The sequence below is a fragment of the Jaculus jaculus genome, chromosome 12 (assembly GCF_020740685.1).
Source record: "Jaculus jaculus isolate mJacJac1 chromosome 12, mJacJac1.mat.Y.cur, whole genome shotgun sequence".
NCBI classification, from domain to species: domain Eukaryota; kingdom Metazoa; phylum Chordata; class Mammalia; order Rodentia; family Dipodidae; genus Jaculus; species Jaculus jaculus.
The window spans coordinates 98,013,314-98,037,388 of NC_059113.1; the positions used below are offsets into that span (position 1 = coordinate 98,013,314).

Consider the following 24,075-nt stretch of genomic DNA (forward strand, 5'->3'; position numbering starts at 1 on the left):
ATAAAATAAGTTTAAAGCTACACTCAAATTTTATTGTCCCAGAAATTTCTGACAATACAAGTATAACTTCCCATCCAAACAAATTTACATGAAAATTACCAATTTCAACATTTAATCTTGTACTCACCTGGGAACACAGTAGCATAACCAACTCCACAACGGAACTACTAGACTTCATGCAGACCAGACCTATTTTAAAGAGAATGATTTTGACAATCACAAAGTAGGGAAACAAACGTAAGAAATCTATATCTTATACTATTTTGTCTGAAGTAGAATTTTAATAAAATGTTAACACTGTGCTAAGAACTATACTTGCACACATTTGACCACATGATTATAAACAAAGTACTCCCTATTACTTTAAACCAGGCATCAAAACTAACAGCACTTCTTTTCTGTAAACTATTCCAGCTCTTAAAATACTGACACATTTATTATCGCTTCATATATAATGACATTTTACAATATTCATAGAAATGTGCACAACACATGCCATATTGATCATAATCATCTACATTTTGTTTCCATGAGGGTTGAACGTAATACATGCAGAAAAGGGAAATGGTTCCCTGACCTCTGCTTTCTCCACCACACTCTCTCCCTTCAACCTTCCAGCTATCAATCAAGTTTCCATTTTGTTTCATGGCAGCAGACATCCCAAACACTCTTATTAGTACCTTAACCTCTGACCTCATACTAAACCTTAACAGAAATGCAAGCAGTTGTCTGCTATGTATTCCTCATTTCTCATAAATTAATTCATTTGCATTTCTCTTTTATGTTTTATTGTGATTAACTGAAAATATCCTTAGGAAAGACCTTTTATATTGTTAATACTCATCTAAAGAGTTCTTTAGTTTTAATTACTAATAAAATTTAAAGGACTTTAAAGAACATGATGCAGCCAATGCCATAAAAAATGTCAATAATTATAAGAACTAAATAACTGAAATAATTATGTTATAATGGCTAAAAAAATTACTGGTGTCAATTCTACAGTTCTCTATGCAAACACAAGTTTAGGATCCAGTATGTAACATCTGAAATAATTCCTGGTGGGCCACAAGCACCCTAAAATAATATTCTTGCTTTTATCTCCATTAGAGGTCTGCCAGGTGTTCTGCTCATTCACGCCCTACCTTTACCATCAAGTTCTTCAGCTCTTCTTCCCTGTGTTTACTGATGGCACATGTTGGCATCTGCAGCTTTACAAATAGGCTGTTTACTCACATCATATTCTAAAAAGTTATCACCTGTCTCAGTGCTAGCGCTGCAGTAACACAACAGCTACAGGGTTGGAAAGAGCCTAGCAGGAACTCTCCTGCAAAGCTAAAGGACCCAGGTTTGATTTCCCAGGACCCGTGTAAGCCACATGCACGAGGTGGCTCCTAAGTTCATTTGCAGCAGTTGAAGGCCCTAGTGCACCCATCCTCCCCCCCACACACACACAAATAAAATAAAATGTTTTTTAAAATCTTAAAAAAAAAAAAAAAAACAGCTACAAGGGCTGGAGAGATGGCTTAGTGGTTAAGGCAAAGCCAAAGGATCCAGGTTCAATTCCCCAGGACCCATGTAAGCCAGATGCACAAGGTAGCACACACATCTGGAGTTTGTTTGCAGCAGTTGGAGGCCCTGGTGTGACCATTCTCTCTATCTTCCTGCCTCTCTCTCTCTCTTTCTCTCAAACAAATAAAAATAAAAAAACAGCTACAGAATAGCTCTACGTTGTATTAGGTAAGTAGGTCATAAACCAAAGTGTGGTTTCTGCATGGCTAAGAGGAAAAGAACTCCTTAGCCTAAAGCTGAAAAGGAGGAAATGAAGGAAAAGGCAAGACCAACACTCAAGTCAGTCAGTCAGTGTCTGCCTCTCTCTCTCTCTGTGTCTGTCTGTCTGTCTCTCTCTCTCTCTGCTGGAGTGGCCCTCTGCTGGTCTGAAAACCTAGTCATTTACCATAAGATGTAACCCACATATAAGTACTTCAGATTGACTCCTTAAATGCAAAACTTTAGTGCAAAACTTTCTACAGTTAGATCATTAATAAGTATAGCTCTATTCCAAAGGAAACAGAATTTCTACCATATTCTAACCTGGAGCCTTTTGTATCTACACATAAAATGAACACAGATCTAAAGGACCTTGAGCTAGACAAACTTAGAAAGACTTAAAAATGTCATTTGTCTGTTACCAAACATAGAAGACATTTCAATAACTATATATGAAAAAATACACACACACACACGCACACAAGCACACACATCTATTCATTTTAGTCTTTCTTCAAATAATACAGACTGGTAAAACAGGGGAAGTTTGATAGTGACTACCTATTTGATATAAAGATTCAAGAGGACAAAAATAAAATGTGTGGTTATGTGCATGCATGCTTGCATGTACACACAGACAGACAGAGAGAGAGAGACAGACAGACAAAGATATCAGCTGGGTGGCCAGAAAACCGATAGGAAAAGCTTTTATTTGAATAATATAGTTTTGGGGTGGGAAGTAGGATTTTTGGAGAACAAGGTAGAGAATCTGTTTAAAAGGACTTCAGGGGACACAAGAGACCTGGTATGACTCCTCTAACGCTCAGTTGCCTGTCTTAAGGACACTGGTACCATAAAAACAATATGAACTTTGGGTGAAAAAAAAATCATAATTCCTAAGTGGACATACCACTTAAAAAATGTTCCATATGTGATTAAACAATGAGGAGAATGAGATGGGTCACTTCCATCTCATCTGCCCGGGCCCAAAACTCTTTACAGAGGAAGTAGTGGCATGAATACACCTCTCTTGGCTAGCCAGAAAACCAGTTCCAGGGAAAGGGAAACAGACACTGTAGTCACTCAAACCTCATCACAACAGAGATCCAGAGGCTACAGATAGAACCCAACACTAAATCAGATCTCTAACTTGCTTGTTCAGGGAGTATGGCAGAAGAGGGGATGGAAAGACTGTAAGAGCCTTGGAGTGGGTGGGAATAGCCTGTGGCACTGTGTCGTCCCCCACACACACAAGACTGTCTGAGTCTCTCAGTTCCTTCAATGAATACCAGTAATCCCCACTGAAGAAGACCCTCTGCAGAATTGGGGTGGGAACAAGGGGGAATCTAAAAATCAATAACTGATTTAAAAATTAGGAAACACACCTTTAATATAGACTCTTTCATTTCCCAATTCGATTCATTTAAAATACGTTACCTGATATATAAAAGTCCATTGCCATTTCATCAAACTGACCATTGCTAAATAAACTGACACTAAAAATTAAGTATATCTAAAACTAGAAATTTCATTTTCAAATAAACCCACTGCTACTTCTGGGCCTGGAAGTGAGACTGCTCATCACCAACTCTATATATACTGAAGCAGAAAAAAGTTATTAATGAAAGCTTAATACTTAAACACAGACATTTTATACATTAAATAAAGTTCTGATGCCCCAGAGTCAACACTCAGATACAGGCATCTCAAAATATTTACTGACCTAAAACTTGTGTTTGCTTTACAACTTTTCAAAGAAATTCCTTAGTTGTTCATCTAAAGTTGCACAATAACTGAGGTAGCTAAAAACATGCAGTGAAATTGAATGTGCTGAAGGAGAGGTAAGAACATCTTCCCAGGGTCATTGAGCTTGAGCAGACCATAACTGTCTTGTCCTCAAACATCAATAATGGTCAAAGACAAGGCAAGTCTTATAAACAACAGAATCCAAATATTTTGGAATTGGAAAATGTAAATATGTATCATCAGTAAGTGAAGCTCTCTAGCTTCACTGTAAAAATCTCTACTTTTGGGGTATACACTAGTACATTGAAGTTAAGCTATTAAATTTTTCTTTGTTAGTTGTTGGTGAGGTTTTATGAAAGTAAATGTATACATCACTCAGCTTAGTGTATGTGAACGAACAGAGAAATATGACTGTCAAACTCTTAAGAAAAGCATGCAGCCATGTGTCATCCTTGCAGTGCCTGTAAGGATTGTCCAAAGAGGAAGAGGAGGAGGAAGACTTCAGACCTGTTGGGAGGTCATGTAGCCAGATTGGCCTTGAACTTCTGAGCTTCTTACCTACACAACTGCCAGGACTACAGGGGTGTACCCCATACCCATATCTTAAGTTCTTAAAGAAAACTAATTGTTTAATAAACTATCTTCTGTTGAATTGGTTTTTGCCGGCTGAGAAAATTCAGGTTTACTTTTCCTTTAACTCAATGAGCCACCTTCTCTTATCTTGAAGGTACTCACTATACAATGCCCCATGTAAGAAAGAAAAGTGAAAAATAAAATAAAATAAAATAAAACAAGAAAGCACTAAAGAGCCAGTGCCTCTCAGCAATCTGCTTGCTGCCTGCTTTGAGACACTGACCTAGAAGAGACCTCGTCACTGGAGAACGATGTGCACGGGACAGCATACGGTTACTGCTGCTACCTCTACTGACTTGTACACTAGAACCCTAATAGAAACCAATAATGCACTCCATAGTCTTAACATGTGAAAATATATTGTGTCTATAGATCTTGAGCTCAAGTAAAACCATGTGACACTAGTCTCTCCACTTCCCTATCTCAAGTTAACTTAATTGCATCAAAAAAAAAAAAAAAAAAAAGAATGGCTTAGTGGTAAGACACTTGCCTATGAAGCCTAACACCAATGGTCAACTCTCCAAGTCCCACATAAGCCAGACATACAAGGTAACACAAGTGTGCAAGGTTGCACATGCACACAAGGTGGCACATGGAGTTCGATTACAATAGCTGGAGGCCCTGGAGCGCCAATTCTTTCCCTTTCTATCTCTCTTTCTGTCTCTCACCCTCTTGCATTAAAAAAAGAAAAAGCTTCACTTACTAATGATACATATTTACATTTTCCAATTCCAAAATATTTGGATTCTGTTGTTTATAAGACTTGCCTTGTCTTTGACCATTATTGATGTTTGAGGGCAAGACAGTTATAGTCTGCTCAAGCTCAATGACCCTGGGAAGATGTTCTTACCTCTCCTTCAGCACATTCAATTTCACTGCATGTTTTTAGCTACCTCAGTTATTGTGCAACTTTAGATGAGGAAGAAGGAGAAAGAGAAGAGAAAGGAGAAAGGAGAAAGGAGAAAGGAGAAAGGAGAAAAGAAAAGAGAAAAGAGCCAGGCATGGTGGCACATGCCTTTAATCCCAGCACTCAGGAGGCAGAGGGAGGAGGATCGCCATGAGTTTGAGGCCACCCTGAGACTACATAGTGAATCCCAGGTCAGCCTGAGCCACAGTGAGACCCTACCTCAAAAAACCAAAAAAAAAGAAAGAAAGAAAGAAAGAAAGGAGAATAGAAATATAGCTCAGTTGATAGAGAGTTTGCCTGGAATGCAAAAAGCTCTGTGTTAGTCCCCAGCACCACATAAGCTAGGCATGGCAGCAACCAATTAGAACCCTAGCATTTGCTAGCTAAAAGCAGCAGGATCAGAAGTTCAAGGTCACTCTAGGCAAGACAATGAGATCCAGGAAAGCCTGAGCTAAGACTCTTGTCTTTAAAACAAGAGAACCATGTTAATCTGGGGACATAACCCATTGATGGAGTACTCACTGAGCATGTACATGTGCAAGGCGCTTAATTCAATTTCCAACAAAGGAAAAGTGAATTTTAGTTCTTTGCTATAACACACAATTGTCTATTTCACCAAAATTGCTAATAAAGATTCATAATGCAATAGAACAGACTTGTAATATAGCCTTTAAAAGATACACACGATGGAAGGACTACATCAAAGGTAGAAATGCTTGAAGTAAAAAGGACCTACACGTTTCTTATTCTTCATCTAAGTGAATAATCTTGAAAGGTTAAATAAATTTAGAGGGAATCAAGAAAAATCACCTACTTGTTCCTTCTATAAGCAATTCCTGTCCATGGCTACCCAACAGTGTCCGAGAAAGAAAAGGTGCAAAATCCACAAAAACCTCTCGCAGAAGAGGGGCCGCTTTTTCCAAAGCGTGTTCAAGCCTCTCTGTAATACTAACAGAAATGGAAAGTTAGTGGGATAAATCAACAAAGTGACTATTTCCATGGAAGTGTAAAATTGTATGAAAGATAAAGTGACAAGCCGCAATACTGCTAGGCACTGTAGTCCTTGTATCGGGACATTTCTTTTTACGTTATTTTTCTACGGCAAGCCCTGAAAGACAACTTGGTTAACACGAGCATCCGTGCTTGCAGAAAGTTACAGTGACCAGCCTTGTAGTTCCACTGTAACCTGAGCCACACAAGGTTTCATCAGACGTCTCTACTCAGCCATCGGCACCTTCAGTTCAAGAACCACCTGTTCATTTCTAAATTGTCAGAGGCAAAGGTAAACTTTTATAAAAAGAAGCAGTTCATACTCTTTTTTATTGAAGGTATAACAATTTCTTTCTAATATAGCCTACATGATTCTTCATTGGGAAACCATACAGATACATTTACAAGGATTTTAATGAACATATTAACATATTTGCATGACTATGTTTTTTCATGCATACATAAATGTGTATATTGAGCAAGATTAAAGAAAATCAGACTCCTAAAGTTGAAGACACTAGGAAGTATCCAGAACTTTACAAATCAAACCAGCACACAGACACCATCACTGCTTATCATGGTTAACAAGAGGAGGACTTCCTGCTCACATTACCAGCAATGTAGTTCCCACTGAAATTATCAAACTCATGAAGATTCCTTTCAGTAACCATCTCCTATAGGATCTTCTCTGTGTCTCACAAACCTATAGTCCTCTGGAGACAACCTCTTGCTTACATTTGTGTGACGACACAGATTTGCCAGATGTGCATAAGAAAATCAAGAACCTTCTGTCTACTAAGGTTCTACTGGTTAAAAACATATTCCCAAATTTTTAGATTAGAATTTGAAACATACATTCCAAATTAAACAAATTAAGTAGAAGTAAATATTTATCTACAATTCATAATTATTACAGTTATCATTGACTGGCTAATATGATTTTAGCAATTTCAAAGAAAGGAACAATGAATTCCAAGTTGTCAATTTATAATTAATATTAAATATAAGCCATGGCTTATATAAATAAATATTAGTATGCATGTAGCATCTATTATTTATTACAAACTCTCAAGACATCTTATACTCTTGGGAGGAAGGGAGGGGAAAAGACAGAGGAAGAGAAGCAGAGGAGAGGGGAAAGGAGGGAGAGAAAAAGGGAGGGAGGGAAAAAAGGAAGAAGGGAGTTGAAAGGGTCACTAAAATTCATATATCACAGTGTCAAAGTTGATAACTTAAGTACCTCATGTTTGAAACAGGATCTTGTGGAACTGAACCAACTGTTTGGACTGACGGCAATTTTGAATTGGATGATCTACTCCCTATAAAAGAAAAATAAGCACTGGCAGGAATTTTCTCATTTTAGGTACAAGGATTCAAATAGCACATCCTTACAATAGCCAACAAAAATGTATCACAAGGCTGGAAAGATGGCTTAGTGGCTAAATGTGCTTGTTTGCAAAGTCTGATGGCCCAAGTGTGAGTCCTCAATACCCACATAAAGGCGCATGCACAAAGTAACATACATCTGTAGGTCATTTGCAGTAGCAGCAGGCCCTGGTGTGTGTGTGTAGGTATGTATGTATGTATGTATATATGTGTGTGTGTGTGTGTGTGTATATATATATATATATATCCATCCATATATATATATGTGTATATATATATATATATATATCCATCCATATACATATATATATATGTCCTTCCTTCCTTCCTTCCCTCCCTTCCCTTTCTTCCTTCCTCCCCTTCCTTCCTTCCCTCCTTCCTTTCCTTCTTTCCTTCGTTTCCTTCCCTTCCTTCCCTCCCTTCCTTCCTTCCTTTCCTTCCTTCCTTTCTCTTTCTCTCTCCCATAAATAAATAGAAAAATAAAAAACAAAACTGCATTGCATTTTGTTCAAACATCCATTATTATTTAGATAATATTAAAATGTAATAATTAGGCTGAAGAGATAAAAGTTCAGTGGTTAAAGACACTTGCTTGCAAAGCTGATGGCCACAGGTTTGATTTCCTAGTACCAAGTGAAGCCAGATGAATAAAGCTACACTGTGCACCTGGAGTTCATTCACAGTGCCAAGAGGCCTTGGTGTACCCATTCATTCTTATTCCTATCCATTCTCTCCCCCTTCCCTCCTTCCCCCCTTCCCATTTGCTTTCTAAAACCAGTGTTGTTGCTGTTGTTTTTTTATTTGAGGGGGGAGTGAAAGAGGCAGAGAGAGAAAGAGAGAATGAGAATGTATTGCCAGGGCCTGTAGGCACTGCAAGTGAACTCCAGACACATGGGCCCCCATGTGCATCTGGCTTATATGGGTACTGGGGAATCAAATCTGGGTCCTTAAGACTTCACAGACTAGCTCCTTAACAACTAAGCTATCTCTCCAGCCCCACATCACAATTCTTTTTTTTTTTTTTTTTGTTTTTGTTTTTGTTTTTCAAGGTAGGGTCTCACTGTATCCCAGGCTGACCTGGAATTCACTATGGAGTCTCAGGGTGGCCTCGAACTCACAATCCTCCCACCTCTGCCTCCCGAGTGCTGGGATTAAAGGCGTGCGCCACCATGCCCGGCTCACATCACAATTCTTAATGAAGCTAAAGTGGCACATGTCTATAATCCCAGCACTCAGAAAGCTGAGACAGAAAGAGCGCAACCTTGAGGATAGCCTGGGCTACATAGGAAAACTCTATTTCTAAATAAAAACAAATAAACAATGGTGAATAAAGGAAATGTCCAAGTAGGAGTGTTTTTCTATTATAACCTATTGTTTTATTAAAAACTGCTGATTTGTTTTGGTTAACCCTCCATCTCTCCTCTGATGCCCCTTCTCTCTGCACCCTACCCTGCTTTCACACTCCTGCCCCCAGGAGCCCCTATTCAACCTTCATATCACTTAAGATCTGCTATGTTCCCTACAATTCTCCCCTTGAGGTCTCACTTTTTCCCCTCTCATCCTTCATAGTTCTGTAACATCTCCAGAGTCTCTCTCACAATAATGAACAAACATATATAAAGGTTCTATGACAGGATCTACATAGGAGAAAGAACGTGTAATATTTGTCTTTCTGCACCTGACTTACCTCATTTAATATATTTTCCAGTTTCATCAAGCAAATTTATAATTTACTTGTCTTTATGGCTTAATATTTTAAGTTACATTATATATTATATACAGATACATAAAAATATATGTCTATATACATGTGTGTGTGCATACATACATACACATACGCATGTTTTAATTTTAGTTATCCACTCCTCCATTGGTGGGTACCAAAGCTGATTCTATCCCCTTCCTATTATGAACAGCATAGCAATAAGCCCTCTGTTGTAGGGCGTAGAGTCATGTGAGAAAGTGCTCAAGAGTGGTATAGCTGTGTCATATGGTAGTACAACTTTCAGCATTTTGAGGAACTTCCAGTGTTTTCTGTAGTGGCTACACTAATTTATATTCCCATCAACTGTGAATGAGGGTTTCTCTTTCCCCACACCACCTCCAGCAGTTGCTGTTATTTGTTTTAATGAAAGCCATTTCAACAGAGGTGAGATGGAATCTCACAGTAGTTTTAGTTTGCATTTCCCTGATGGTTTAGGATAGTGAGCACTTTTAAAAATATTCATCGGCCATTTGTATTTCTTTCTTTGGGAAGCTCTGTTACATTCTTTAGCCCACTTTTCATTTGGGCTCTTTGCTTTTGTAGATAACCTACTTCTTCATGATAAGATGCACATTATTCAGGTATTAATTGTCTTCAGGGACAAACTTAAGTGATTTGAACAGAGCCTTTCCTTTGTTTTCACTTTCTGTAGTCATCAAAGTCCAAGAAATTGCCAGCTACATTCACCACTCCTGAGCTAACCCTTGGAAAGGAGGCCTCCAGAGGAAATATCTTCCAGGAACCCTTGGGAAAGTCAATACACAGGTGTAGTTCTAGGAACTGAACCCAGGGATTCATCCATACTAGGCAAGCACTCTAACAACCGAGTAACAAGCCTAACTCCATTTTCTAGATTCTTGACAGTAAGGTGGTCCTTGAACAATGGCTAGCCATTGCCTTCTATGGTTATGGGTCAGTTAATACCACAGGTCTAGATGTGGCGGCCCATGACTGTAACCCCAGTACTGGAGAAGCTGAGGGAGAAGTACCAGATGTTAAAGGCAAACCTGGATGAGCCAATGAGACCCTCCCTCAAAACTAAAAGTGAAGATAATAAATTAAAATATATAATAAATAGTTTGCAGTATTTTAGCAAGTAGTCATTCTTAAGCACCATTTGTATATTTTAATTAGAACAGGTATTTTCTTTAAAATGTAATGGTTATTCTTTCTGAACCTTTTTTTAAAAACTTTTTAAAAGATTTTTCATTTATTTATTTGAGAGAGAGACATGCAGAGAATGAACTCCAGACACATGCGACCCCTTGTGCATCTGGCTTACATGGGTCCTGGGGAATAAAACCAAGGTCCTTTGTATTTGTATTTTCAGGCAAATACCTTAACTGCTAAGCCATCCCTCCAGCCCCCTTTCTGAACTTTTATAATTATCTACTAAAATGTAGAGAACAGAAATAATAAATCCTCTACAAAATGGGAAAATCTATAAAGTAAAATTAGCTTTTGTTATGTTAGATCCTAATTTTTAAAAATTGTGATGCTAAAACTGAATCCAGATCCCACATGCTACATTCAAAGCCCTGATTCTAATTTTTTTTATTTGTTTGTTTGTTTGTTTATTATTTATGTTTGGCTTTTCGGGGTAGGGTCTCATGCTAGCCCAAGCTGACCTGGAATTCACTATGGAGTCTCAGGGTGGCCTCGAACTCATGGTGATCCTCCTACCTCTGCCTCCCAAGTGCTGGGATTAAAGGTGTGCACTACCACGACTGGCTCTGATTCTAACTTTGAAGAGCTGAAATGTACCTTAAAATTTGAAAAAAGAGCACTAAGGAAATTACTTAGTCAGTGAAACAATGGCCAAGCGAGTGTGAGGACTGCATTTAGACCCCAGCAACCACATAAATGCTTGCTGTGGTGGCACATGCCTATAATCTCAGCCCTCACTCATGAGGCAGAGACAGTCACATCCCTGGGGAAGCTGGCTACCTAGACTAGCCAAATCGATTAGCTTGGGGTTTAATGAGAGACCCAGTCTCAATAAATAAGGTGAAGAGCAATAGAGGGAGACACTAGATGTTGACCTCTGGCCTACTCATGCATGCAAACATACATACACACACCTAACACAAATACACATACAAAAATTGAAAAAGGTGAGTTGAGGAGCTTTTCTCTTGTATGCACAAACCTCTGCTCATTTTCTAGTATTAGGAAAAACAACTGAAAAACAGTAAAAATTCTGTTTATCTCAAATAAAGCACAAGTATTTCCTAATACTACCCTAGAAAAATGCCAATATTTCTACTCTTGAGAGAATATAACAAACAAAAAGTGATTTTTACAAGATGGTATTTTTAAGTCATAAATAGGTGTCTAACAATGATGGCTAAATTACTCAAAATGGTTACAAAAATTATATGAAGAGCAAACAATTCCTATAGCATGTTTAATTTCTAAAAATATTGTATATTTTGAAGTAAAAATATTTATGAAAAATTCTTTACAGATTAATTTAACATTAAATGTTTTCAACACATGTAAATGCAGAAGCTACTTCCAACATGTGGAAGGATAAGAACTTATCTTTTCCTTATCTGTGTACTGATAAACTGGCTCCCTCAAACTGACAGTTTTCCAGACATTCAAAAGAACAAAAAGGGAAATGCAAATAGATCATCTGTCTAGCATCTACCCAGGGAGTAGACAATTGTTTATTCAAGGTCCCTAGGGATGGAAATAACTAATGCCCCTTGCAAAAAAGAATCATTAAATCAAATGCCAATTTTTAATCCCTAAACTCCACTACACTTCATGTGTGTATGACAGCGGGTGGGTGTGAGCGTGTGTGTGTTTGTGTGTGTGTGTGTGTCTGTGTCTTGGATCAGTTAATTCTATAGGAGATAGTATATTTGCCCAGAAAAATTCTCATTAAATGAATACAACTTTTTTTGACTGAATAAAGATAAGCCCCCAGGGCTAAATGTTATACAAAGCAAAGAAGGCTATGACCCTGGGGTTTTCCACTAACATTAAAGAAGTACTTACCAATTAATAATGTACGGGGCTCTCACAGAATGCGGCCTGATATTTTAGAAACTGGTAAAATTGCTAAATTTTGCAAACTAGGAAACACTCAGCATCTAAATTACTGAGGAATATCACAGACTTGGATTCTTTGCTGAGCTAGACTCAACTGTGTTTTAATCACTTATGCTTTGCAGTACAGTATAGATGTACACAGCATACTGGAAAAGGATGGCGGCACACTAACATACAAAAGCAAATGGTAGTCTAGGTAACTAAATCTTTGCTGACTCACACTTTGTAACCTGAGATGACTGTACTGCTGAGTTTTATAGTGAGTCAGCAAGAACAACAACAAAAAAACAATTGAAATTTACTAATACATTATTGCTTAACAAAAAATATTTGATCTGGGCTGGAGAAATGGCTTAGCATTTAAGCACTTGCCTGTGAAGCCTAAGGACCCTGGTTTGAGGCTCGATTCTCCAGAACCCACGTAATCCAGATGCATAAGGGGGCGCACGTGTCTGGAGTTTGTTTGCAGTGGCTGGAGGTCCTGGCATGCCCATTCTCTCTCTATCTGCCTCTTTCTCTCTCTGTCACTCTCAAATAAATAAATAAATAATAAATAAATAAATAATTTGATCTGGAGTTCATTGATACAAATGGGATTTTGCTACATTATACGATTACACATAATACATATGTTACAAAATATATCTTTATAAAAACAGGGTTTAAAGATTATTAATAGAAAAGGGTTCTTCTAAATTTTATATGTAATATGATTATGATTAAAATGCAGTTCTGCAATATAATCCCCTATCATCTTTGTGTGAGATCCTTATTTTCCCTCTTGAAATATTGTCAAAGTGATTTTATAATTTACCTTGAAACAGATGATTTTCAAATTTGTAACTTGTAGTAGTATAAATTATTAAGTTTATAATTAGCATGTATAAACCTTTTAATTTAGGTAAAAATTTCAAATTTTAGTTTCTATAGGTATTTTTTTTTAATTTTATTTATTTACTTATTTGAGAGTGACAGACACAGAGAGAAAGACAGATAGAGGGAGAGAGAGAATGGGCGCGCCAGGGCTTCCAGCCTCTGCAAACGAACTCCAGACGCGTGCACCCCCTTGTGCCTCTGGCTAACGTGGGACCTGGGGAACTGAGCCTCGAACCGGGGTCCTTAGGCTTCACAGGCAAGCACTTAACCGCTAAGCCATCTCTCCAGCCCTCTATAGGTATTTTAATAGCAAAATGTGGCAAATGCTCCTTAAAATGAGTGATTGACACCCACCGAAGGACAAGGTACTCACAAATACCCTTCTTGATCCATGTTTTCAAAGAAAATAAAAGAGGAAACCAGGTTTAAGTAATGATATAAAAATCTGACTACTAGCAAATCTCATAATAACAACCAAAGTCTCTGATATTTAGTAGTTTGCCCCCGCCCCAAAACAGCAGAACAAGAGGGAATCATTGCATAATTTGTTCCAAAATATGTAAAAGCATCATTTCTGATCATACCCATCAAGACATCCCTTCAAAACCCTTCATTTTTTTCAGTAATTTCATATATAGTTATAATAAGTCCTTTTGGGATTGCAATATCTTAGTGTATTTTCTTAATCAACCAGAACAACATTACAGAAAGTGCTACTGAAAAGAAGTGACACCATATTTTCCTAACCTGGTTATTTTGCTACTGTAAATTCTTCCAGTGTTCCTGTATTACCACTAAGCTTCCAGTCAACACACATTACTGGCACCCAGTAATTAACACACTTATACTAGGAAGGAATCAGGAAGGAGAAAAGGGTAAGAATTAAGTTACTGTAAAAAGTTTTGTACACGTATGGCTAGTGCTTGAATGATACAGTTCTTCGGAACAATGTTCCTGTCTCAAGACTAATTTAAAAAGCACATTATGTAAACATTTGGCAATCAACAACCACATTTAGTTTTGTTTTGGTTTGGTTTTTTTTTTTTTGGTTTTTCAAGGTAGGGTCTCACTCTAGCCCAGGCTGACCTGGAATTCACTATGGAGTCTCAGGGTGACCTTGAACTCACAGTGATCCTCCTACCTCTGCCTCCAGAGTACTGGGATTAAAGGCATGCACCACCACACCCAGCTTCCCCCCCACCCATTTTTATTTACTTATTTGAGAGCAACAGACAGACAGAGAGAGAAAGCCAGATAGAAAGAATGAGAATGGGTGTACCAAGGCCTCCAGCACTAAAAATGAACTACAGAAGCATGCACCACCTTGTGCATCTGGCTTATGTGGGTCCTGAGGAATCAAGCACTGAGGTCCTCAGGCTTCACAGACAAGCGCTTAACCACTAAGCCATCTCTCCTGCCCAACAACCACATTTCTAAAAGCCATGTCATCAAAACCTAAGCCACACTGGGCATAGTGGTGCAGATCTTTTATCCCAGCACTTAGGAGGCAGAGATAGGAGGATCACCATGAGTTCAAAGCCACCCTGAGACTACATAGTGAATTCCAGGTCAGCCTGAGCTGGTGAGACTCTACCTCAGAAAAAAAAAAAAAAACTTAAGCCACTGTTGGTATCTTCTCAAGTACACACAAAAAGAAAAAAGAAAAATAATAGTCTTATAAGCCATTCATACATTTATTTATCCATTTTCCTAAAATAGCATTTAAAAAGGCACAATTAGGTTTAAGTGAGAAATACTGAAACCTTTGATCTTGTGTTACATGTTTTTAATTTGACTCAAATTTATTCAGGAATTTAATAAGTAATCAAAAGTAATATAGTTCAGAAACTCTATAGCTTTATTTAAGAAAAAAACTGAGTGGGCTGGAGAGATGCCTTAGCAGTTAAGCACTTGCTTGTGAAACCTAAGGACCCTGGTTCAAGTCTTGATTCCCCAGGATCCATGTAAGCCAGATGCACAAGGTGGCGCATGCATCTGGAGTTATTTGCAGTGGCTGGAGGCCCTGGCGCGCCCATTCTCTCTCTAGCTATCTGCCTCTTTCTCTCTCAGTCTGGCGCTCTCAAATAAATAAATAAAAATAAAATTAACAAAAAGGATAAAACAGAGGTTGGGAAGATGGCTTGGTGGTAGGCACTTGCTTGCAAAGCCTACTGGACCATAGTTAATGCACATGCTTCCCAAGGACGCTGGACACAAACAGTGGAGCAAGCACCTAGTGATAGTTTGTAACAGAAGATCCTGGTGCATGCACACATGGTGTATGCACACATACATGCAAATAAATAAATAACTTAATGTGCTCCCTTCAGCAGTATATAAACTAAAACTGGAATAAATAACTTGAACCTTGCTAAAATGGTCTCTGAGGAACTTCTTTGCTGACATCTTTGAAAATAACTCACCAGGTGACTCTCGCCCAACATCTGAGGCTTGAGCAGGATCTGCTGAGGAGACCACACTCACAGCGCTGGCCGGTGCACTTGTGCTAAGTGCAGAGGATGAGACTGATGACTTTTTTGTAGCAACAACAACACTTCTGTAATAAAGAAGGTAAAAGGTTTTAAGATACATATCTCTTAAATTAATTAAATACACTTCTCAATAAAAAGTAAGGCAATGTGGGCTGGAGGGATGGCTTAGTCATTAAGATGCTTGCCTGCAATGCCAAAGGACCCAGGTTCGACTCCCCAGGACCCACGATAGCCAGATGCACAGGGTACACATGCATCTGGAGTTCATTCACAGTGGCTGGAGGCCCTGGCACTCCCATTCATTCTCTCTCTCTCTACCCCTGCCTATTTCTGTATCTCTCTCTCTCTCAAATAAATAAATAAATAAATAAATAAAAAGTGTTTAGAGGACTTCTAAAAAAAAAAAAAGTAAGGCAATTTATTTTAACTTTGTTCCTATCTCTACTGTGCAGTATACTCTAGAATACACTAAGAATAAAATCTCTCCAATGCTTCCTACTTAACTGCATTTCAACAATTTTCTAGAATTTGGCTAAACCAGTGTCCTATGAAAACAAGACTCCATTTTAACATTTGAAGCTAATAGAATTTTTTTCTTAATTTAGAATTATCTTTAATTTTCTAAGATAAAATGTAAGCAAAAATAATTTTTGAAAAAAAAATTGGCACTTAATTCAAAGCAATAACATACAAGGTTTAATCTACTGAACTGCTAATTTACAGTCATAAAAACTTAAATTCTTAAAAATAAATGAGCACATAAGCAATTCCTAACATACATGTAACTCACATATTTAAACCTCAAAAATGGTTTCTCTCGATAATACTGCATAGAAAACCAATGCACAAACTCAAAACAAGTAAAATTATCAGGTAACTAAAGGTGCTTGTTTTGTTGTGTGTTACTCAAACAGATATTTATGATAAACCAATTTCAATTAAAGTGTAATACTTTATACTAAAAGAGTAAATAAAAGACCATTTTAGACATAACTTAAAAGGCATTTTGAATTGAAGTTGGCTCCATAAACATGCAAAATCCCAGTTAATGAGCTGAAGAGGACAGCTGATATACAATGTGCTCCCACAGCAGTGCTTACTTTTAATTACCTGGCGTTATCCATAACCCTAAAGTCTTCAACATTCAATTTATTTAATCACATCTTTTGTTGACAAAACTGTAACTGTAAGTTACAAGTATTCCCTTAATAGCTTTAAAGTATTCTGTTTTTAAACAAAGTTACTTAGGTACTTGATTCTAACACATGCATTCAAAAGTAGGAATTATGTAATGCCAGTATTTTAAAAATACATTTTCGTAATTTCAAAACCCTAGGACAAAGCAAGATAGGTTTTGTTTTACTTCAGTGACTATCATGAGAGGGCAAACACTGTTACCAATTAAATCAAGTTCTCTTGTGCTAGGCATGGCCTATTCAATGTACTTGGGGTAGCTAGTGTCACATCATTATAAGGGTGACTGCCAATGTTAACTATACTCTAAAAAATAGAAGCAACAGCCACCTGAGCCCTCAACCCAAAATGGTGTACTTAAATCATGGTAGCTTATATCAGATAAATATTATTGACTTAAAGGGAAGCAGATATGACCTCTGTATGGGTGCACATGCACGCACGCACATGTGTGTGCTGGTGGTACATTCACAAAATAATACAAAGCATAATTTGTGCTTTCTATTCCACAGACAGAAATTCATAAATCTACTATGTAAAAAAAAAACAAACCTAGACTTCATAATAATTAAGTAAAAGAGAAATACAGAGTATTCATTTTCACATTTGTTCCTAAGAAAAAGAACCACCACAATCTAGTTTATGCATACAATAGGTATGTGATGATAGAAACTACATAAAATGACATTTAGGGTAGTAAAATTGTACCCTAGGGTGATAGCTCAGTGGTGAAAACATTACCTATGTATGAAGCTCTGGATTCAATTCCCAGCACCACAGAACATAATCTGCTTCTTCTATAATCGAAACTTTAGATATATATGTACCCTATGACCTAACAATTACACTTCGAGGAGTTTTTCCAAGAAAACTTAAGTAAACAAAAATGTAAATAATTATGTCCACTGGTGCTGTTTTTAAAGTAGATGAAAACTGGAAATGGACCAAATGTCCTCTATGCAAGAAAATGAGATTTTTTAATGATGATAAACATATACGATAGGATAGTACTGTGCAATCAAACAAGGCAGCATGCTGATACACATAACACCATGTATGAACCTCAAAGGCTGGTGTTAAATGAAGAAAGCCACAGAGTCAAGAACATTCTTTGTCCTTCCTTTTGCAACAAGTTCTGGAAGAGGTAAATCTAATCAATGATGAGGACATTAAATTGCCAGCACAGATTAGTTTTTAGAGGTAGAGTCTCACTCAATTCCACTTGACCTGGAATTCACCATGAAGTCTCAGGGTGGCCTTGAACTCATGACAATCAATCTACCTCTCCCTCCCAAGTGCTGGGATTAAAAGCTTGCACCACCAAGCCCAGCTTATAAAAATATTTTTCAAAGGCCAGAGAGACGGCTCAGCAGTTAAGGCGCTTGCCTGTGAAGCCTAAGGACCCATGTTCTACTCCACAGTTCTCATTTAGCCAGATGCACAAAAGTGAGGCAAGCACAAGGTCACGCATGCCCACTCAGTAGCACAAACACCTGGAGTTCAATTAAAGTGGCTAAGGCCCTGGTACACCAATTCTTTTTCTCTCCTCTCTCTATTTCTCTAAAAGAATAAAAATAAAAAATAAAAACACAAATTTTTAAAGAAAGAATAAATTAGATTCATGTTAACTGAAAAAAAATCAAAATGATGTGGTCACAATATTCACCTGAGCAGTCAGATATTTTACATCATATTATTTACCTTAATTCATATTTTTCCATTTGATTTTATTTATTTTAGAGAGAGAGAAAGAGAGAGAGAGAGAGGCAGGTTGGGGGGGTTACAGAGTGGGCACATCAGGGCTTTCAGCCACTGCAAACAGAACTCCAGACACATGTACTACCTTGTGCATTGGGCTTACATGGGTCCTGGGGAACTGAAACTGGGTCCTTTGCTTTGAAGGCAAGTGCCTTTTCTGCTAAGCCATCTCTCCAGCCCTGTTTTTCCATTTTAAAAGGAAAAACTGGATTACAAACTGAGAGACTTTCAAAACAAACTTTTGGTTGGCTGTTTCCAGGGTAGCCTCTAGCTCCCAATTCTCTTGCTTCAGCCTCCTAATTATTGCAATTAGAGGCACATTCCAGAAAAGCTGGCTCAAAAACTTAAATTGTTTTAGGATACAATTCTAACAAGCTTGCTTCTTGGTACTAAATACAATCTGTTTAAAAACAGCACATTCAGGGGCTGGAGAGATGGCTTAGCGGTTAAGCGCTTGCCTGTGAAGCCTAAGGACCCCGGTTCGAGGCTCGGTTCTCCAGGTCCCACGTTAGCCAGATGCACAAGGGGGCGCACGCGTCTGGAGTTCGTTTGCAGAGGCTGGAAGCCCTGGCGCGCCCATTCTCTCTCTCCCTCTATCTGTCTTTCTCTCTATGTCTGTCGCTCTCAAATAAATAAATAAAAAAATTAAAAAAAAAAATTTAAAAAAAAAAAAAAAAAAAAAACAGCACATTCAGGCTGGGCATGGGGGTACACACATTTAATCTCAGCACCTGGGAGGCCAAGGTAGGAGGATCACAAAAAAAAAAAAAAAAAAAAAAAAAAAAAAAAAAAAAAAAAAAAAAGCAAACTCAGGCTGGAGAGATGGCTCAGCAATTAAGGTGCTTGCCTGTGGAGCCTAAAACAACCTGAACAACCTGAGTCAAGTTTTCCTATATCCACGTAAAGCAGGATATTTTCACTTTCACTCACCACCATTTTCATTACTACTATAGAGTTTTAATGTGAAAGAATAAAACATTCAATAGAAAATATCTTTACCCTAACATGTCCAACCCTACAGTCTAGCATAACCCTAAATTAGTAACATACACCCTTCATTTTAAAAGGTAATCTAGAAATTTAAACGTAAAAGAACTAAGCATTTTGCATTATGTTAGGAAAATACAAAGAAAATGCGACATGCATTAGCGCACACTCTGAGAAACTACATGCCAGGCAATATGCTAAAGATATTTCTGAAATCTTTCTCACGCTGAAGCTTGCATTTCTTTTTACTCCAAAAACTGGGGATTCAAGCCTGGATCTCACACATTCTAAACATATACTACCACTTAGCTATACTGCCCAGTCCTTAAGTTTCTGTTTTAAAAAACAAAAATGCAAATTCTTCTCAATATTTAGAAAACAGTTATCTGAATTTTTAGTAATGCCACCCATTTTAACTAAAAGTACCTCTAGTATTTTATCATCAAGAACATAAAGAGAACTGGCGAGATGGCTTAGCGGTTAAGGCACTTGCCTACAAAGCCTAAGGACCAAAGTTCAATTCCCCAATATCCACATAAGCTAAATGCACAAGGTGGTGCATGCGTCTGGAGTTTGCAGTGGCTGGAGGCCCTAGCATGCCCATTCTATTTCTCTCTCTATCTGCCTCTCTCTGTGTCTCCAATAAATAAATAGTTACATTTTTATTTAATTATGTTAATTATATTATTTTATTATAAATGTTATTTATAAATAAATAAATTTATAAGTTTATAAAATAAATTGGTTTTTCAAGGTAGGGTCTCACTTTAGTTCAGGCTAACCTGAAATTCACTATGTAGTCTCTGGATGGCCTCGAACTTCAGCGATCCTCCTAACATCTGCCTCTCAAGTGCTGGGATTAAAGGCATGCACCACCATACCTGGCTAAAATATTTCTTTAAAAAAAGAATGTGAAGACAGTTATGTAAGTTCTCAGAACTGTTAATTAAAAAACCAAATACTGGGCTGAAGAGATGGCTTTGTGGTTAAGGCATTTGCCTGCAAAGCCAAAGGACCCAGGTTGGATTCCCCAGGACTCATGTAAGCCAGATGCACAAGGAGGCACACACATCTGGAGTTCCTTTGCAGTGGCTGGAGGCCCTGGAATGTTTATTCATTCCCTCTCCCATTCCCTCCCTCCCTCCCCCTCCCTCTCCCCCTCCCTCCCTCCCTCCCTCTCTCTCTCTCTCTCTCTCTCTCTCTCTCTCTCAAATAAATAAATAAATAAATATTTAAAAAAACAAATACTAAGATGATAAAACTGTACTTACAGTTTTTTTTCTATAGACTCAATATGTTCATTCTCTCTCTCTCCCTCCCTCCCTATTTCTGTATCTCTATCTCTCTCAAATATAGATAAATAGTAAAATATTTAAAAACAACAAATACTAAGATGATAAAACTTTACTTACAGTTTTTTTTCTATAGACTTAATATCCTTAGTGAATGCTTAAATTTTTAGAGGCACTATACTAAGGATTCAAATGAAATATTTAATTTAGACTTACAACAAAGTTGGTACTAAACATTGTTATCCCCACTGTACATATAAGAAAGAGGTAGTTAAGTCCCACACACAGCAAATGAAAACACTGCTTGGTTTGTTGATTTTCCTTTTGCCTAAATGAGGGAGCTAAAAAGTTTCTTTCAATTACTTAGCAATAAGCAAATAAGCTGTAAAAATTTTTTCCAGATAAGTAAGGTTTTGAAATTCTGGTTCATAGCTGTGTTTCCAAGATCTCAAACACAACTACTATTTTACTTAACATGCAAATAAGACCCCAAAAAGAGAAAAGAACATTTTAGCTAAATACCTTAGTCCCTAAGGATCGAGTTGAAAAGCCAGACCAGCCCTTGAACTTTATCAAGATCAATCCCTGGCATCCATTAATCGCCACTGAGGATCTTCAAATTAGATAAGGGCAAGAATTTTGGCATGGGAATGAGCACAAACACCTTTCTGCTCACAAAGACCCTCAACCTGGCAGCCTTTCAGCAAGGGTTCACTCGTGTAGCTGTTACTCTAAACTTTCCAGCTATTGCTTGGGAGTTGATAATTCTTAAGATATGAGGAGAGTTCTGATTTCTGACACAGCATTCCTGAGATAAACACATGATCAGAGGGATGCTTTGAAATTCCCAAATACACTCCAGTGGCCCATGGCTGCAAGAAAGTCTTTCAAAAGGTGTTTCTTGCTGAGAAAAAAAAAAAAAAAATCAGGGGAGGGAAGGACAGAGCAGTTTGTGTTCCATCAGACCATATGTTAAATGTGTACCAGACATGCGAAGTTCCACAGAACACCAGGAAAAATGCTACCAACAAAGCTACCTTTTCTTTGCTATAAACCTCTTAAAATGGAATACCTAAACAGGCAGAGTTCATAATCTCACGTAAGGCACTGATAAAACATATATTTTACTTAACTGTACTAAAAAAGAAATAAATGCCAAAGTAGATTTTAAATTTTAGTTATCCATTAAAAAAGTTAACTAACAAGATACATTAAATTAAAATGTAGAACCACATTTTAATGTCTCTATCAACTCAATTTAACAATAAGACAAATTTTAAACAAATATTAAACTAAGTATGATGGCTCATAGCATTTGGGGGGCTAAAAGAGAAGGATAGTCAGGAGTTCAAGGTCAGACCGGGCTACAGAGTGAGGTCCAAGAAAGCCTGGGGTACAAAGTGAGACCCTGTCTCAAAAAAAAAAAATTAAATTAAATTAAATTAAAGGAATAAACTAAACTTTTTTTAAAAATTGAAATTGTACTTTACACTACTTCCCACCCAACATATATCCATTATTCTTAACCACTGAACATACACTTTTTTTTTGGTTTTTTTTTTTTGGTTTTTCAGGGTAGGGTCTTGTTCTAACCAAGCTGACTTGGAATTTACCATGTAGTCTCAGGCTCACCCAAAACTCACAGAGATTCTCCTACCTCTGCCTCTGGAGAGCTAGGATTAAAGGCATGCGCCACCATGCCTGGCAGTGGTCTAATTCTTTTTACCTGTGCACATATAGGTGTGTATAAAATTTCAGATTTTGGAGCATTTTTTGGATTTGCATTTACTATTTAGGGATGCTCAATCTGTATTGACAATATACAGAAAAATAACACATGAAACTAATGCTTCATAGATTAGTAAACATAAAACAAACTTTGCAGCTCTGTAAACAGTGCTGCTATGCGGCGCGGCATGGAACATCAGAGGACACTCCACAGTCTGACCACCTAGGTTCAAATCTTAGCTCTGCCATTTTCTAGCACAAGACTGTAAACGACTTATGTCATGGTTTCTTCATCTATAGTGAGGGAAAAAATGTAACTCTTGAGCTGCAGAGATGGCTTAGTGGTTAAGATGTTTGCCTGAAAAGCCAAAGGACCGAGGTTTGATTCCCCGGGACCCACATAAGCCTGATGCACAAAGTGGTGTTTGCAGTGGCTGGAGGCCCTGGTGTGCCCATTCATATTTTCTCTCTATATATGTATATAATAAATATTAAAAAGTAGTAACTCTTGGGCTGAGCAGATTGCTTAGTGGTTAAAGGTGCTTGTTTGTAAACCTGACAGGCCATGTTCAATTCCCCAGAACCCAGGCGGAGCCAGATGCACTAAGTGATGTATGCATCTTGGCAAGAGACTGTGGCCCACCAATTCTCATTTATAGTCATCCTCCTTCTCTCCACTTGCAAACAAATAAATAAATACATTCTTAAAAATAGTAATTCTTGGCCAGGCAGGACGTTGCACACCTGGAATCCCAACACATGAAAGGCTGAGGCAGGCTATGATCTGGCACGTGGGTTCATGGGCAGCGGCAGGAGGCGCTGGAGTGCTTGTACGCACTGCTCCCCACTTCTCCCTGTCTATCTTGTGCCTTTCTCTCTCTCAAATAAATAAAAATATTTGTGAAAAAAAATAAAGGCTTGAAGACGTATTTCATCTTGAAAGAAAATGAAGAGTTATAACAAGTAGATGTAACTCTGTGAACTTATATTCTTCTAAAAATAATGTTATTAAGATATTATTAAAAATTAGAAGATAGCCAGGCGTGGTGGTGCACGCCTTTAATCCCAGCACTCGGGAGGCAGAGGTAGGAGGATCGCCATGAGTTCAAGGCCACCCTGAGACTACAGAGTGAATTCCAGGTCAGCCTGGACCAGAGTGAGACCCCACCTCAAAAAAACAAACAAAAAAAAAAAAATAGAAGATATTTGAAGACTAAAAGGTACCATTATATCAATGTTAATTTCTTTTTTTAGACATATGTAGTATAGTTATATAGAAAACATAAAAAGAAAACATAAACCCAAGAGTTGATTAAAAATATTACTAGCAAATTAATGGCTTAAGAAAAATAAAGTTCTTTGTGTTGGGAACTTTGCTATGCATTAGTTTATGTTTTCAGAAAAAAATACTGATTTTTAAAAGAATATATTTAATTAATTATACATTGGAGGTAAAATCTAAGAAAAATGTATAACAAATTTAAAAAAGGTACA

The 24,075-nt window shown here is 37.6% G+C and overlaps 1 protein-coding gene across 4 annotated transcripts in view; it reads right to left on the minus strand.

Annotated features, from left to right (window-relative positions):
- Window positions 1-24,075, minus strand: part of Lrba (LPS responsive beige-like anchor protein) — a 570,297-nt gene that overhangs the window by 407,080 nt on the left and 139,142 nt on the right. For all 4 annotated transcript variants that reach the window (XM_045131452.1, XM_004655860.2, XM_045131451.1 and 1 more), the window contains exons 31-34: window positions 15,554-15,687; window positions 7,284-7,362; window positions 5,868-6,001; window positions 128-189 (exon numbers count right to left, since the gene is read on the minus strand). In XM_045131452.1, coding sequence (XP_044987387.1) covers window positions 128-189; window positions 5,868-6,001; window positions 7,284-7,362; window positions 15,554-15,687 — 409 coding nt within the window. The remainder of the gene's footprint in view (window positions 1-127; window positions 190-5,867; window positions 6,002-7,283; window positions 7,363-15,553; window positions 15,688-24,075) is intronic.